At 36.9% G+C, this 18,201-nt stretch overlaps 1 protein-coding gene across 6 annotated transcripts in view; it reads left to right on the top strand.

Moving 5' to 3' along the window:
* The window catches only part of LOC106878601 (kelch-like protein 24), a 64,074-nt gene extending 46,377 nt beyond the window's left edge, over window positions 1-17,697 (top strand). For all 6 annotated transcript variants that reach the window (XM_014927865.3, XM_014927863.3, XM_014927864.3 and 3 more), the window contains 2 exons: window positions 4,508-5,121; window positions 11,345-17,697. In XM_014927865.3, coding sequence (XP_014783351.1) covers window positions 4,510-5,121; window positions 11,345-12,457 — 1,725 coding nt within the window. In that variant the 5' untranslated portion in view covers window positions 4,508-4,509 and the 3' untranslated portion in view covers window positions 12,458-17,697. The remainder of the gene's footprint in view (window positions 1-4,507; window positions 5,122-11,344) is intronic.
* The last annotated feature ends 504 nt before the right edge of the window (window positions 17,698-18,201 follow it).

Here is an 18,201-nt window from a genome sequence, read left to right as displayed (position 1 = left end):
TGCTGCCAATTATTTTATATATGTGTTATGTATGTCATATATATTTGGTGGTGGTAGAAGAAGGGCACAGTGTGGTGATTGGAAGATAGAGATGTAGTTGTAAGAGATTAGATTGATGAGATGGTTGGGGATTAGAAACTGGTATGGTAAGATATGATTATTTGATGGGCAGATTTCTTTACTTGTCTTATACTGACACAGAAATAATCAGAAACATGAAAGCTATGCTAGCGTTAATGTAAACTTATATAAACCAGTTATTTTTTTGAGAAATCCAAGTATCTATGTGAAGAAACCCTACATAATTGTTCTATTAGTGGTAAGAGTTCGTTAAATAACAACACAATACCATAAAATAACCAGGTGAATGGCCTGGTTATTGAAACTATCATTCCTAATCAAGTGGTAACATTTTAATATTCAACATCAACTGACAGAAATTACATTAATAGTGTTAGATCTAAAAATAACATTTTTTCTATAAATTCCACCTCTGGGTGCTTAACCTGTTTGAGTTGGCTGCTATACTGATGGTGTAGTGGGGTGGAATGGTAGAGAAATTATAGCTCCAAATTGACAGGATAATATTTTGTAGTGCAGTTCCTGAGTACAGCCTTATTACCATTCTCTTATGATTATAATATTATTGGGTTAGGTTCAACTCTAGGTACGGCCACACTAGTATAAGTAACCAGGCTGCACTTATAGTGTTGCAGATAGAGACTTCCATCTAGTACAATCATATTACTTTATCTAGGTTCTGGTCAAAACCTGTTTAAGAATGATGAGTTCAATTTACCTTTCATATTTGATCTGTCAACTGTGAAATTGAATTTCATGTTTATTCCAGTAATGATATTAAACATCTATCAAATAATAAAACTGATATTTTCTGCCAGTCACATTGCCTCAATCAATTTGACATATCTCAACTAAATATGGTTTCAAACAGAACATTCCTCTACAAAAGATAGACTGGTATATAAAACTGCTTTCTGCAGTAAAAGGGTCGAGTTGAATTCACCTTGGATAGGTCAGTGGCAGGAAGAATTTTATCAAAACTAGAAGAGAAATATCTAAAAAATTATTGAGATTGAAGTCTTTATCTAAAAATACTCATATATCTTGATTTATGATTGGTTTAATAATAAAGATCAGGAAATAATTTTTTCTCATTTCCTTTCTTTTTTGAGAAACTTCAAATTCTAGTATAGAGATAGCATGGCCAAGTTTTAGATACTAGCTTATTATCCGATTCTGCAGTACACCCACACATACTACAAAAATTCCCCTAAACTCTCCTCTACTAGTTTCACCAAAAATTATTGGTAATTCCATAACACCAAAATGAACTTTAGAGAAAATTCTGTGTGGCTTCATTCAACAGCAGAATGGTGCATCTGAAAATGTTTTGGCTTAATACTGATATGGCTGTTGTTGTTATCTCTGACAGTTCCAGTTCAGAGTTATTTGAACTATTTATTCATTATTTTAATGATGGCATGCATTTGTTATTTACACCTGTAATTCCAAGTAACTTTAAACCAGTGTTTCTCTGCTGAGTCCGTGTAACACTTGGGGGGCCCCTATAAGATTTTTGTTGTTAAAATGTATGTGCGATAAATTGGTTTATTGCACTTTTACAATGCACAAAACATTTCAACAATTTTTAATACAATCCCTAATGATATTTAGATATGTAATTATAGAAATATTTTATAGGAATTTTTAAAACTTTGAATGGCTATGGGGTTCCATCCAAGTAAAGGGGTCCATAAGGGAAAAAATGGAAAATGGTTGAGAACCACTGCTTTAAGTTTAAGTTTTTTTTTTTTTTTTTTTTTTTTTTTGGTCAGTGCAATTATAGCTTCCTATCTGCACACAAAGCCACTTAATGATAGGGTTTTATCATTAAACCATTGAAAATCTGATTAAATGAAACCTATTTATTACTGACATGAATGAAGTTTACTTTTTATTTAAACATCCATTTATGGAAAGGGATGTATGGATTAAAGCTCTATATGAAATGCCTTCCTCACATATATGTAAAGTTAACAAACTGTCCTGTCAGAAACAATGCCTGTATTCTTCTCTTTTTCTTATATGTCGTCTTTCTCTTTCTAGTTGTCGTTTACAATTGCAGCTTTTGTTTTCTTTTGTTTCGTTTCAATTTGTGTAGCTGAGTCAGTTGTACAAGCCCTGTGTCTTACAACGAATACCATTATTCCTATGCCATTTTCAAATGTTATTTGTCATACTGACTTCATGTCCTTTTCTTTATATGTCATCTGTAACAACTCTATCTTGCCACTGTGTGTGTGGTTATGTAGTTCAGAAGCTCACTTCCTAATCATTTGGTCAGTCTCGGTTTCATTCCCACAGTGCAGAACCTTGGGCAAATGATTTCTACTGTAGCATCAGGCTGACCAAAGTTTTGTTAGGGATCTGGTAGACAGAAACTGAAAGAGGCCTGTGTATTTGTGTATATCCTTGTCCAAACACCACATGAAGCTTGTAAACAAGCACCACCATCATGCAAATGATGTTCATATATAGTCTTCCTTGGAAAACATGCCTGGCTGTGGGGAAATGTTACCTTGCTTGGAAACAGGTGAGAGTTGACAACAGGAATGGTATCCAGCAGTAGAAAATCTGCCTCAGTAAATTCCATCTGATCCATGCAAGCATAGAAAGTAAGTGTGAAATGGTGACAATGATTATGTCACTCCCTCTGTGATAACCTGTCTTTCCACTATGTTTAAATTTTTTTCATAACACTCTACTACAGATAGTTAACTGTTAATATATCTTTCCATTGTATGAGGCCATTTGTAACAAATCTCTTTATCTGATCTAAACAAGTTAACTATAACAAGCTTTTTTGAGGGATAAATATATATATATATTCATACAAAGCAATCTGTCATTCTGCTTGATGGAGCAGTCATGTGTGCTCAAGTTTTATTGGTGACATTATTCTCTTTCAAACCTGTTACTACATTATACTTGACCCATAACCATCTCAAAAACACACTGTAGTTGTTATTTTTTTTTATTCAACACAATTATCAAATATTAGAGTAATGGCATAACATGTCATCTTACCTTTAGCTACTGTCTTGTTCCAAAGTATAGAACAGCCATATGGCTTTGTTAACCTCAATTTAACTCTTGTTAGTCACTGAATATTTATGTGTGTGTATGTCAGCATGGAAGGCAGACGTTAAACGATGATGATCATTATCTTATATGATATTCATATGATATGATATTTTGTTTTGTTTTTTGTTTTGCTATAAGTTGATGTGACAGGATAATATGATCTGAGTTTGTTTGATTAAACAAGGCTGACTTTATTATTGCACATTTTTAGAGCCATTGTGCAAAACACATAACTCTGCTTAGCTATTACTGCTTTGCCAACAGGATTCAGGAAAAAAACATGCAGGTGTAAAAACAATTTGTCAAACAGTTTATAAATGTCAACAACAAGAAGGTGCTTTTCTGATATACTTCAAATGTATGTGGTTGTGTGTATGTTGGGGTGGAATGGGTGCTTGTGTTATTTAACTGTACTCTTATCTTTGCAAGTTTTTCATTTGCCTTAAAGATATTTTGCCTATTAATGTATCATATTGTTGTTAGACAAGTTATGTAAGCTATTGTGAATCTGAATGAGGAGATTGTAATAATGGTTGTGTTCAATACCATGTAGCCAGTACTTTACAGCCATTTTTCTTTTAAAGGTTTAGTCTATAGGAGGCAGCAAATGTAGAATTGTTAAAGTGCTGAACAGAATGTCTTGTAGTATTTGTTGTGGCCATCTGTTTTCTTTTAGGTCCCACTGAGGTAAACGTTGCCTTCCATTCTTTCGGAGGCATTAAAAAAAATGCACCAATCCAGATTGGTAGATTGGTAAAACCATTAGAGGTTTGGTCGAAACACCTTGCAGTATGTTCTGGCTCTTTGCATTCAGACAGTATTGCTTGCAACAACAATATAGGTGCTGAAGTGTATCAGCCCCAAGTTAGCTGCCTTTTCCTTGGGTAAACATTGGCTGCGTTGAAAGGGGAGACCTGCATGCTTGAGCAACTACCAGTCTTCCTTAAAAAGTTTTGCCCAGGACTACACATACATGTATAGATGCAGGATTACCCTTGATAAACTGAGGGCCCACAGTCTGAGGAGGAAACTCCTGTTTCTGTGACCCTTTTCAAGGTATCTGAGACTAATGGAAAGAAGAAAAGGAGGATGGAAGTAAACCTCAAATCAGAGGCCTGGCCAGAATGCTTGTAATTGATGGAGCTCTGCTAAAGCACCCATGGACAATATAGATTTTAAATTTTGTAGGAATATTAGATTTGTTAAAATTTTGTAGGAATATTAAATTTGTAGAATCTGCTTGATTTAATGATTTCTTAAACACACTGGTGTTAACTTAATATCTATCTCTGATAATACTCACCATCATCTTACTAATTGTATCTTCCTTTGTATTTTTCAGTCATGGCAGAGCAGAACAAGGATGTAGAGGAAGACTCTTACTCACAAGGAATGTTCTATTTCAGCTCTCAGCATTCAGATGCTCTTAGAGCTAATGTTGAAGCATTTCGTGTGAATGCTAACTACACTGATGTTACTATAATTATTGAAGACAAGAAATTCCCTTGCCACCGAGCCATCTTGGCAGCAGGTTCTTATTATTTCAAATCAATGTTTTCGTCTGGAATGGAAGAAACACATAAGAACTCATTTACCATCAAGCAAATCGATCCACTGGTGTTTGGACATGTTTTGCACTTCATTTATACTGGGAGCATCACCATTACTACTGGAATAGTCTTTGAATTGTTCTCACAATCTCACATGTTCCAAATCTCAACATTAGTAGAGTTATGTGTTCAGTTCTTCAAGGAGGAAATCAGTGACTCGAACTGTCTTTGCGCATTGTCTCTGTCTGATGCACATGCCCATAAGGAGCTATATGAGTTCACCAAGGAATATGCCTGTAAACATTTCACATCACTCATAAAAGATGAAGATTTCTTACGCCTCTCTGGTGAATGTGTGATAGATCTGTTGAATGACAGACGGCTAAATTGTACAACTGAAAGCCAGGTGAGTGTTTGAATTTCTCATTTTCACCATTCCTGACTGCTGAGTTGAAGTAGATCATTGTCCAGCTTCTGTTTGATTTCTAAATTGACTGAACAAACCCCGCTAGTCTGACATTCAGCTACATGACCTGATAATGAGCCAGTGGGCGCTGTCTATGTGTGATAGCTCAACATAATGGAAATCATACACTACTATCTTATAGAAAGATTATGAGACATTATCACACAATTGTTTTGATGTTGCCTATTTGACAATGCTGACTTAGTTGACATCAGACGTTTTAGTCTCTCTCTTTCTGTCTCTCATATATATATATATATATGTATATATATATATATATATATATATATATATATTGATAGAAAGGACAACAAAAGAAAGAAAGAGACCTCAATATTATGTAAATAGAGGAATTTATCTGTAAAAATATGTAACACTTATTCGGTAGTCATGATAAAACTTCGAGTTTTGGATGCTGGGTGGAACCCATGCCAACATCTCTTCAGTTATCCGGCCATTGAAAATTCCTGTGAAAAATTTTCAATGACCGGATAACTGAAGAGATGTTGGCATGGGTTCCCACCCCAGCATCCGAAACTCAGAGTTTTATCATGGCTACCAAATAAGTGTCACATATTTTTACAGATACACACACATATATATATATATATATATATATATATATATATATATATATATATATATATATATCCCTCTGGACTGAGATATCTGGTGCCTTGCTGTACACTTGAAGTGTACCACAAAAGAATTGATATCCTGGGGGGGCATTTTGTCTTGCAAGTTACTCAGTGACTCTGTTGGTGCCATGTAAAATCACCAGTGCAGTTGCCCTGTAAAAAGAAAGTGCTGCTGGTGTCGCGTAAAAAGTACCCAGTACACTCTGTAAGATGTTTGGCATCAGGAAGGGTATCCAGCCATAAAAACCATGCCAAAACAGACAATGGAGCCTGGTGCAGCCCCTGGCCTTACCAGCTCCCATCAAACTGTCCAATCCATGCCAAGTTGGTAAATGGATCTTGATGATGATAATTTCTGTATGTTCATTCATGTGTTTATCTCCAGTGCTAAAACAGTTGCAAAAACAAGTTGAATGTTCAGTCAGCCATGATTCACACCTGATCATCTTATTCCAGGCAGGAAAGATTAGATATTTTTGTCCCAGATAAATGACCAGATGGATTATAGCCCTGCTTGATCAGGGCAAACTTGGTACACGACAACAACGGATAATGACCCCCTATAGTTCTTTTAAGAATGACAATTAATTCAGGATTATGTATGATACACAAAAAAAGAAAGAAAGAAAGAAAGATGTAAGCAACAAAATGACTTGCTAGTTGAACCATCTTCTAAAAATTGTCACTCATTGGTTGTTAAAATTCTCAGAAATTAGGTCATCCACATCATACTTGTTGTGTCAATGTACAATGTCCTTGTCATCATCTACTTCTCTAGCTAACCTACATGTATCTAGGATGTTCGCTTTCACCAAGATTGCAGTATTCTCCGCCTCTGGCAAACTCAGCCTATGCACCTCAACCTGGGCTACCAGATGGTCTGAAAGACCAATTCTATGACACCCTCTTGCAAACTACCTCGTCGACGAGTGACAGGGACCTTCTCTTTGTGGCTGGAGACTTCAACGGTCATGTCGGACGTCGTGCTGGGGGCTTCCATGGCATACATGGAGGCTATGGCTTCGGTTCCCGCAACGAGGAGGGAACCAGACTGCTGGAGTTCTGTGATGCAACCAATCTTATGGTCTGCAATACCAACTTCAGGAAACCTGCCAGTCACCTAGTCACCTACCGCTCCGGCAGACACTCTAGCCAAATCGACTACATCCTCGCCAGAAATAGGGAAAGAGGGCGGCTTATAAATGCCAAAACCTACCCTGGCGAAGAATGTACCCCACAACATAGATTAGTAGTTAGCGACTTTGGGATCAAGGCAAAATGGGTGCCCAGAATTAGACAGGCTTGGAGAAGAAGGGTGTGGAAGCTTAAAGACCCTGCAAACGGACAGAGACTTAGAGACAAGTTACTTGAAGCATTTAACGAAATAGAAGGGGATATAGCATCATACAACGTGGAAGACAATTGGAGATTTCTGCGGGACAACCTGTTGAAAGCCACCGACCAGATTTGTGGGTGGTGTAAGGTCCCCTCCCAACCCAGAGTAACGTGGTGGTGGAACAAGGAGGTAGACAGGGCTATTAGACAAAAGAAACAAGCTTGGAAGGACTGGAAGAACGGTGGTAGCAGGGAATTGTACCAATGTGCCAGAAGGGAGGCTAGGCGACAGGTTTATTTAGCCAGAGGGGAAGCAGATAAGGAAAGATTTGCCAATGTTCTGCGCCGTGAGGACCAAAGACTCGAGGTATTTCGGGTTGCAAGACAGTGTAGGAGAGAGAATAGTGATGTTGTAGGAGAGAAATGTGTTCGCATGGATGATGGTACGCTTGCATTAAATGAGGATGCAAAGAAAGAGGTCTGGAGATGCCACTACGATAGATTGCTTAATAAAGAGAATGAATGGGAGAAAGAGAGCCTGCCTTATGTCGACCCAATAGAGGGACCAGCTATCCGAGTTGATAGTACCAGGGTAGATAAAGCAATTAAGAGTATGAAGACCGGGAAAGCCCCCGGCCCATCAGGAATCACTGCAGAGATGCTCAAAATATCTGGCAGTGTTGGCTATAGCCTAGTCACCCGTATTACGAACCAGGTGATACACGAAGGAGTCATACCCTATGACTGGTGTAGCAGCATCATAGTCAACTGCTACAAAGGTAAAGGGGACGCTTTAGATACAAATAATTACAGAGGCATCAAGCTGTTAGATCAGGTTATGAAAGTTACAGAGAGGGTCATAGCCCAACTAATTAGGGAGCGAATCAATTTAGATGAGATGCAGTTTGGGTTCGTGCCAGGTAAAAGCACTACTGATGCCTTATTTCTAGTGAGACAGTTGCAAGAGAAATACCTAGCCAAGGATAAACCTCTGTACCTGGCTTTCGTTGACATGGAGAAAGCCTTTGACAGGGTCCCCCGATCCCTTATCTGGTGGTCAATGAGGAAACTTGGGATAGAAGAATGGCTAGTGAGAGCTGTGCGAGCCATGTACAGAGATGCGGCCAGTAAGGTGAGGGTTGGAAATGAGTACAGCAATGAATTCCGGGTAGAGGTAGGGGTCCACCAAGGTTCCGTCCTCAGCCCCCTATTATTTACCATAGTCCTCCAGGCAATCACAGAGGAGTTCAAGACAGGTTGCCCCTGGGAGCTCCTCTATGCTGATGACCTTGCCCTAATTGCGGAGTCACTATCAGAACTAGAGGAGAAGTTTCAGGTGTGGAAGCAAGGTCTAGAATTGAAGGGCCTTAGAGTCAACCTAGCTAAAACCAAAATCCTAATAAGTAGGAAGGTAGATAAAACACAAACCCCTTCAGGTAGATGGCCCTGCTCAGTATGTAGAAAAGGAGTAGGTAGTAACTCTATAAGATGTACCCGGTGCAAGCTATGGACACATAAGAGGTGCAGCAACATCAAAGGCAGGTTAACTAGCAAGTTAGTTTTTGTTTGTGGCAGATGTTCAGGTACAATAAAGACTGCAAACAAACAGGAAACAACTTCTATCTCATTCCAGGGTGAAAAACTAGAGGTAGTCGATAGCTTCCGCTATCTGGGCGACCAAGTTAGTAGTGGGGGTGGGTGCGCTGAAAGTGTAGCTGCTAGAATAAGAATAGCCTGGGCAAAGTTTAGAGAGCTCTTACCCCTGCTGGCGACAAAGGGACTCTCACTCAGAGTAAAAGGCAGACTGTATGACGCATGCGTACGAACAACCATGCTACATGGCAGTGAAACATGGGCTGTAACTGCTGAGGACATACGTAAGCTCGCAAGGAATGAAGCCAGTATGCTCCGTTGGATGTGTAATGTCAATGTGAATACCCGTCAGAGTGTAAGTATCTTGAGAGAAAAGCTGAACATTAGAAGCATCAGTTGTGGCGTGCAAGAGAGACGATTGCGCTGGTATGGACATGTGGTGAGAATGGAGGAGGATAGCTGCGTGAAAAAGTGCCACACCCTAACAGTTGAGGGAACCCGTGGAAGAGGTAGGCCCAGGAAGACCTGGGCTGAGGTGGTGAGGCAAGACCTTCGTACATTGGGCCTCACCGAGGCGATGACTACGGACCGAGACCTTTGGAAATGGGCTGTGCGTGAGAAGACCCGGCAAGCCAAGTAAGATCGTTGCCAGTGCCCCTGGACTGGTTCTTGTGCGGGTGGCACATGAGATGCACCATTTTGAGCGTGGCCGTTGCCAGTACCGCCTGACTGGCTCCTGTAGGATTTTCGAGCGAGATCGTTGCCAGTGCCCCTGGACTGGCTTGTGCGGGTGGCACATAAAAGACACCATTTCGAGCGTGGCCGTTTTCGTGCGGGTGACACGTAAAAGCACCCACTACACTCTCTGAGGGGTTGGCGTTAGGAAGGGCATCCAGCTGTAGAAACTCTGCCAAATCAGACTGGAGCCTGGTGTTGCCATCCGGTTTCACCAGTCCTCAGTCAAATCGTCCAACCCATGCTAGCATGGAAAGCGGACGTTAAACGATGATGATGATGATGATGATCAGTAGTAGTGGTGGTGGTGGTGGTAGTATTAGTGACTGATGTATTTGTAATTGTATTAGAATATTATTGTAGTAGTCTGGTAATATAGAATGTGATAATGTTATTGAGGGAGAATGTAATTAGTAATTATATTAGAGTAATACCGTGCATTGTGATAGTGGTGGTAATGTTGTTAGGGGAGTGTGTAATAGAAGTGCTCTAGATGACTTAAAGCATGGAATTTGATGGTAAAATGTTATCATAGTCTGATCAAGAAGACCTCTGAACAGAGGTATTTCAGCCACAGTTATCCCATTTTTAATTCTGAAAGCAGTTGAAGATAATGTGTGGAGTGGAGTGTGGGAGTAAGAACATGGTGTAATAGGTGTAGAGTATAGTATTATAGTGAAGACAAATATGGGATGATTGTACTGTGCTACAGTGTAGCAGTAAGGACAGGAATTGTTTTCTTCTGATGACTTATAAAACACTCAAAGAAAATTTATATTTCTGATATTTAACTCCATTTGTCAATATTATCGTGGGTTATGCTGTTCTGTAAATCACCTTGTTTTCGTAAGCCTTCATCTCCCAGGTTTTGTTGTTTTCGAATTGTCAACGGGGCATTTGTAATGTTGCTTCTTTTGTCTAATCAACACAAACCCATGTCGGAAGAGGTGGTCCATAAGAGTCTGGCCTCTATCCTTTGACCTGTTCAGCATAGGTCTCAAGGTCATTGAGACACTCAAGCCACCACACTGCAACCAGGACTGGAATTTGTGGTAACATAATAGTGTTGGTTATTTGTTAACATTTTGATCTAAACAGCAATCACTCAAGCATGAAGTGATAGTAACACCTGCATTTCAAATAAGGCTACTTCGTGCATATGATTTATACTAGAGTTCAACAGTGTTGGTGGCTGGTTTTAAACCATGACTCAGTCATACAGCACCTTAACGACAAGACTTCATTGCCCCTACACGTTTTTTCATAGTTTGACTGTGGATTTCGCTTGCTCCCCATCACATCATCTCTGTCTTATTTGATCACTAGAACAAAACAGCATTTACATTGCATCTTCATTCTCCACTGCTCTGATTCATTGATGCAACTTAACAAGAGTCTGTCCATTCTTCTATCAACTAACTTGTTACTAGAACATTATAGCAATGGGATTTCTCTCCATTTATTAAACATAAAGATTAAAGATTTGAACATTCTGTGTGACCCCTGTTTTTGGAACAAAACTTCTTGTGATAAAGACTGTACCATCTTCAGTCACTAACCTAACTTTAAATCTTGTTGATGATGTTATTGTTGTTCTCATACTGTAACGATTGTTATTATTTAAACTGTACATGAAAGTGATGGGACACATAACAAGCAGAGCACCAGACAAAATGCATCGCATCTCTTCAATTTCTGGGTTAATAAAATAAATACAAGTCAAATATGATGGGCGGGAAGGCTGCATATAAAATAGGTATAAGACATATATTGACTTAAGTTAATCAATTGTAATTCTAAAATGTTTGTGCCAATTTAAAAAAATCAATATTTCAACTATATTGACTTGTTTTCTTTTGTAGGTTTTCGAGGCTGCTGTCAAATGGCTGGAGTATGATATTGAACACAGGAAATCTTTCCGCTACCAGATGATGACTTGTGTGAAGTTTCCATTGATTGCTCAAAGCTACCTGCTGGATTATGTGATCAAATCCAATCATATGACGTGTGAAAAGGGTCAAGAAATGATAGAAGATGCAATCTCATTCCATACTGTTCCTTCACGACGTAACTTACTACAAGCTTATCAGATTACTCCTCGCTTTGCTTTCTCTTACACGGAAGTTGCTGTACTCCTTGGTGGCAGAGTAGCTGATGGTCTCAGCAGTGATGTGGAGTTTTACAGACCAGATACAAAAGAGTTTGTGTCTTTGAAACCGCTTCCCTTTAAAAAGCGAAACGAATATGCTGCTGCAGTGATAGGCAATGAGATTTATGTGTCTGGTGGTTTGAGAAGTCCAGAATTATGGAAATATGATCTCACATTCCATTCCTGGATTAGAGGAAACAACATGTTACAAGCTCGAAGACGACATGCTATGGCTGTCGTTGATAACAACATTTATGTATTGGGAGGATTTGATGAAGAATGTGTGCTAAACACTGTAGAAATGTGGGATAGTTCTTCAAATAAATGGACAAGCACGGGAAAACTACTGTTTGCTGTAGAAAACATGGGTTATGTTGCCTATGGTAAATACATCTATCTGTTCGGAGGAAAGAACAATGACGAGGTTGTGACAAATGTTGTACAATGCTATGATACAACAACACATACCTGTAGCATCGTAAAGAATGGTCTTCCTGCAAATGACATGTGCCTCAGTGCTGTGGTATTGAACTCTCAGATATACGTGGTAGGGCTTGAAGGTGTATTTCGTTACACACCACTAACTGGTAACTGGGACATTCTCCCTGAAATGAGATGTGCTCGTGACTTTGTTAGCTTGGCTGTGCTGGATGAGAAAATTTATTTATTTGGGGGCCGATGCAGGGGGTCAAAAGAGAACCTTTATTCTGATCTGATAGAAGTGTACAACTCCAAAGACAACTCATGGGATGTTGTTGGCAAGATCCCTGTGCCAATGTATTCATATGGTTGTGTGAAAATATTTCTCAGTCAAACAAATACATAAAAAATCAACACAAATTCTTTATATATTGATATGTGAGTGAGTGTGTGACTGAGCATGTGTGTGCTTATTTGTTTGTGGTTGTACATATAAAGATTTCCAAAATACAAACCATGGAATGTATCCAAAACAATGTCTTACCTGCAGTGTGTTTAGGACAATTCTGCACAATGTGATATTTCTTTAATAATGATTCAGGGAAAAGTCCACGGCAGTTTTTCACTGCTTTTCTCCCTTCACCTCACCCCTTTTTGTGGCTTCTATTGTATTCTGTTGGGTTTTTATTTTATTTCTTTTTAATGTTTGTTTGCTTGTCTCCCCATCCTCACCTCTTGCACTTCTATCGTATTATTTATTTCCATCCCAACACCCACAAAACAAAACTTATAACAATAGCTTCCATTCTTAATGTCTCAACAGAACTTTAGTATTTTCCTTATGTTATTCTGTCATTGATAGCTCGATTCTTTTAAAATAAATACAGATATTTTGTTACCATCTACAATGGCATGAAATTGTCAAAGTCAGCTTTGACTTCCATCTCTTCAGGGTTGATCCAAGTAAGTACCAGTAATACACTAAGGATTTGGTCAGTTCGCTTTCAGTTAACTGCATCTCCCTCTTCAACAAACGTGTGATCTTGTACCACACATTTCTTGAAGGGAAACATAGATTCATCATCATCATCGACATCGTTTTTCTCAAGTGTTAAATTATTATTACTTGGACTATTGTTACACAGATTGTTATTCACCTACTACAACCTCTCACCACAGGACCATTTTGTTTTATTAGCATTTACTAAATAGAGATTGAACCCTTGTTAATGTCTTTGGTTATCCTTTATAATCATCAACCAACAAGACAAATTATTATTGCTACAGAAATGTTTTTTATGTCTCTTTTTAATTTTTACTGTATAAAACTCTTGCAAGATTTCATTATTATTTTATTATTATTAAAGTGGTGAGCTGGCAGAATCAGTAGCATGCTTGCGAAAAATGCTTAGCAGCATTCCTTCCGACCTTCCGTTCTGAGTTCAAGTGCCACCCGGGTCAACTTTGCTTTTCATCCTTCGAGGGTCGACTTTGCCTCTCATCCTTTCGGGATTGATAAAATAAGTACCAGTTGAACACTGGGGTTGATATAATTGACTTATCCCTTCCCCCAAAATTGTTGGCCTTGTGCCAAAATTTGAAATTATCATTATTATTATTATTTTAAAAGTGATGGATTGGCAGAATCGTTAGAGTGTTAGATTAAACGCTTTGCAATATTTAGTTGTGACTCTTTAATTATTGTATTGAAATCCTGCCAAGGTCAGCTCTGCCTTTCATCCCTTTAGTGGGGCGGTCAATAAAATGAAGACGGTACTGGTCAAAGTATCGAGGTCGATGTGATTGACTAACCCTACTTCCACTAAATTTGCTGACCTTGTGCCGAAATTACAAAGCATTATTATTGCTAGTATTACTATTATTATTGTTATGAAGGTGGCAAACTGGCAGCATTGTTAATGCATTGGAACAAAATGCTTAACAGCATTTCTTCCAGCTTGTTACATTTTAAGTTCAAATGCCACTGATGTCAACTTTGCCTTTCAGAGTCAATAAAATAACAGTGCCAGTGGAGTTGATGTAATTGCTTTGCCCCCTCAAAATTTCTGGCCTTGTGCCAAAATTAGAAAGGATTATCATTATCATCATCATCATCATCACAAGGATGGTGGAGTGTTGAATAAAATACTTTGCAGTATTTGGTTACATCCCTTTATGTTCTGGGTTCTAATCATGCCAGAGTCAACATTGCCTTTTGTTTTCCTGAGATTGATAAAATAGGTACCAGTTATGTACTGGTGTTGATATGATTGATTGTTTACCTCCATTTCTACTCCCCAAAAGTTTCTGGTTTTATGCCTGTGTAAAAAATTGTTGTTATATTGTCACAACTTTTGGGGGTTGTGAATGGCATAATTAGCTGAGCACCAGACAAGATCTTTGCACTATTTAGTTGCATCCATTTACTTTCTGATTGCAAATCTCTCTCTCTCTCTCTCTCTCTCTCTCTCTTTCTCTTTCTCTCTCTCTCTCTCTCTCTCTCTCTCTCCCTCTCTCTCTGGGGTGGGAGTCAACTTTATACCTTTCACCCTTCCAAGGTTGATAAAGTTAGCACCTGTTAAGTACTTGAAGCAGTTTGATCAACTAATCCTCCACTATATTTCTGGCTTAATGCCTTTATTAGAACTTATTATTATTATTATTAATGTTGTTGTTATGGTTATCATTATGTATTATTATTATTATTATCATTATTATTATTATTAAGGTGGTGAGCTGACAGAATTGTTAGAATGCTTATCAGCATTTTGTCCATATTTACATTCTGAGTTCAAATTCCACCAAGGTCAACTTTGCTTCTCGTCCTTTCAAGATCAATAAAATAAGTACCAGTTGAGTACTGGGGTTGATGTATTCAACTAGCGCTCTTCCTGCAAATTTCAAGACCTGTGCCTATAGCAGAAAGACTTATCACCACCATCATAAGGGCAATGTAGTTGAAAAAGAAAATGTTAATGAACGAAAACTTATAGTATCCAGTTTTGTTTCATAACTATTCTAAATGCCCTGTAAGTAATCGTAATATTCTTGTAGTTGATATTATAAACTATATTACACCTCAACAGCCTTGTCCTTGTAGTTTATATTATTATTAAGTTGACTCCATTTCCTCTAACATGAAGAGAGAAAGAAAATATATAAGTTAAAACTATGGTAAATTATTTCGGTGTTCTGGGTTTAGAAAAGAACTGTTATAATATTTGATATGGTATTTTGGTTTGACATTGATTTATTTCATTGTTTCTTGTGAGATTATTTAATATTCGATCAAGGTAAACATACTCTAAAAGGAATCACATACAATTCCTACAATTTATTATAATTATTTTTAAAAAATGAATCATTCTAACTAATAAACTCTCCTTCCAATGAATACTTTATATCAACCTTAGATTTCGAAGTGGATTTTTCTTTTTTTTTTTTTTTAATCTTTGTATTAAACCTTGTTCATCTGTTACTGAAAATTAGGTGTTAGATGATTTTTAAAAAAATATAGCTTGTATTTTATGGCAAAGTATGGAAGAACTGATTGCAAATAAGTGTCAACAGACCAGGGCCCTATTAAATAATCAGTAACAATGTGTTCGGTGGTGAGTAAATTGAACCACTCTAATATGTAAAATTAAATAATTTGACATGTGGCCATGTTAAGTCTGTGATGAAATACAGTTGTCTGGTGTTAGCTGGACTGATCACCAATGAAAAGACATAAAAATAACTGTCTAAAAACATAGTAACAATGAGCAGATACAATTATACAATGTGATATTACCTTGATATAATTATATGCTGTGATAATGCCTGGATGTAATTTATACAATGTGGTATTACTTGGATACAATTATATGGTGTGATATTGCCTGGATATAATTATATGGTGTGATATTGCCTAGTTAAAATGATATGGTATGATATTGCCTGGATATAATTATACAATGTGATATTCCCTTGATATAGTTACATGGTGTGATTTTCCCTGGATATAAGTATTATGGTGTAATATAACCAGTTTACAGAACAAAAACACTTGATGTTCTGTGGTGCAGTTTGTTGCGAAAACATAATTTCCAGAAATGCTACAACACTGTCTCAGTTGCTTGATGATTGTAAGAACAGCTGGAGTACACTTAAATTATGGTTTTAGAATCAATCTTTCTAATACTTTTAACTATTAATAACCACTTCAGATATCCAAGGCAGCTAAAGGTTTGGTTTATTGTTGGTGTCACTCAGATCAAAAAGCTGGTATTTCATGGTGAATGAGTTTTTCACTTAAGGAGGAGGATGCACCTGCATTTCAAATGAAAACTGCCTAGTTTCTTTTTGTGTGTATACACACACACATATATAGAATATATTTGGTTAATGAGAGATGGAAGATACGAGAATTTTTATTTATCACTACATGTGTATTACCTATATTTAATATAATATACTAACAGTAGTTCTAGAGTTACTGCCAAAAGTGTCATTGCTTCAGTCTATAGAATTTTTGCTTTCTCCAGTTTGATATATAGCAGTGCAGTCTAAATAGCAATCGCTTGTGTAGCACTGGATAACAATACTTGCTTAAATTGCACCAGATAATAATATTGCTTAATTAATCATGTTCCACAATACTGCCACAAATAATAAAGAGAGAACTCTATTATATGTAATTGTTTGTGAGAGATTTATTAGCTACAGGTTTTTCTGACATCATGAAAAATAAATCAATAACACCATAAATACTTTAATTATCGCAATATCCATATTTTTTGCTGCAACTGAAAACTGCTGGTAATTTACAACAAAATTTTGAAACCGACAGAATTTAGTCACTTAATGTCCACCTTCAAAAGACAATTTTCTTTTCTTATTATAAAGTTCAATATCAATCTTTTTAAATGCTTTTTTTTTTTTCTTAACCTATCTCTGTTGGTTGTATTCAGTGGTACTTCAGCTTCAGAATAATACCTCCTTTCGCTTTTGAATATGATATTTTAATTGAAAACTTAAGCTTTATCTTGTTACATTTACTTTCTACTGTTAACTGTGATCACCCATGGTGGCTGAAAGTTTGGAATAGATAGTAGACTGTTAAACAGATGTGTTTGCATTCATCTGATTAAATATGCATTGATTTAAAGCCTCTGGTTTAAAAAGTACTTTTGTTCTAAGGTAGAATTCATTGAAAGGAGAGTTGTATATTCTATGTCTGAACCATATAGAAAATTGTTTCTAAACAAGTTGATGATCATAAAATAGAAAGCATTAGCTTTATGATTTGTTAATAATGTTGTTATATAATTATTATCCTCAAGAGTTTATCATGACCAGGATTATAACTCAGGCTTAATGTGATCAGGCCAATGTAGAAAAGTCTACTAGTTACCCAAGACTTGCTGCAAGATGTCTAATCTTCTCTGTTTATATATCTTTCTTTACACACCAGGTAATCTACCTATATACAAAACTCCACATCCTTTCTTCCCCCCCCCCCTTTGTTTTTACCATTTCAACGTGACATTTCTTTGTCAACCCTTTTAATTGATATTTTCACTTCCAAATAGTTTTGATGTTTTTATTTTCTTTTTAATAAACTCTTGTAAAATAAATAAACTCAAATAAATAAAGCTCATATTATTTTTGTTTGACTACTTATTTTTTTAATGAAGGTTAGTATAATTGACAAATGTTTTGTATTATTAGTCATAAGCTGCTAAATATAAGGCAGTAATTATAGCTGTTACTGGATTGTTAATGTCAGGGATAAATCTTGTTTAAATAACATTAACCAACAACTAAGTTTTTTTTACATGTTTGTTTGCTTTTACTCATTGCAGAATCATTTCTAGTTAGTTTTTTTAATTTTTTTTTTTAATGCTCACTGCATTAAATATGTTTACACTAACTTAACTACTGTTTCTCATGCAAAAGACACCTGAGTAATTCTTGAAGCAGTCTAAATATTGGTGCCAATTTAACACCATGGTCTGTTACTAGAACTTACCAGTGATGCCACATATTTCTGGTTACACTGCATACTGTTTAATTACAAGGAATTTTTTTTTTTTTTTTTTCATTTCTACAATGTTTTATAATTAAACTTTAATATGTAGCACTCATGAGGCAGTGAGCTGGCAGAAT

The sequence above is a fragment of the Octopus bimaculoides genome, chromosome 4, assembly GCF_046866305.1.
Source record: "Octopus bimaculoides isolate indiv1 chromosome 4, ASM4686630v1, whole genome shotgun sequence".
Classification (NCBI taxonomy): domain Eukaryota; kingdom Metazoa; phylum Mollusca; class Cephalopoda; order Octopoda; family Octopodidae; genus Octopus; species Octopus bimaculoides.
This window is presented reverse-complemented; position numbering and strand designations above follow the sequence as displayed.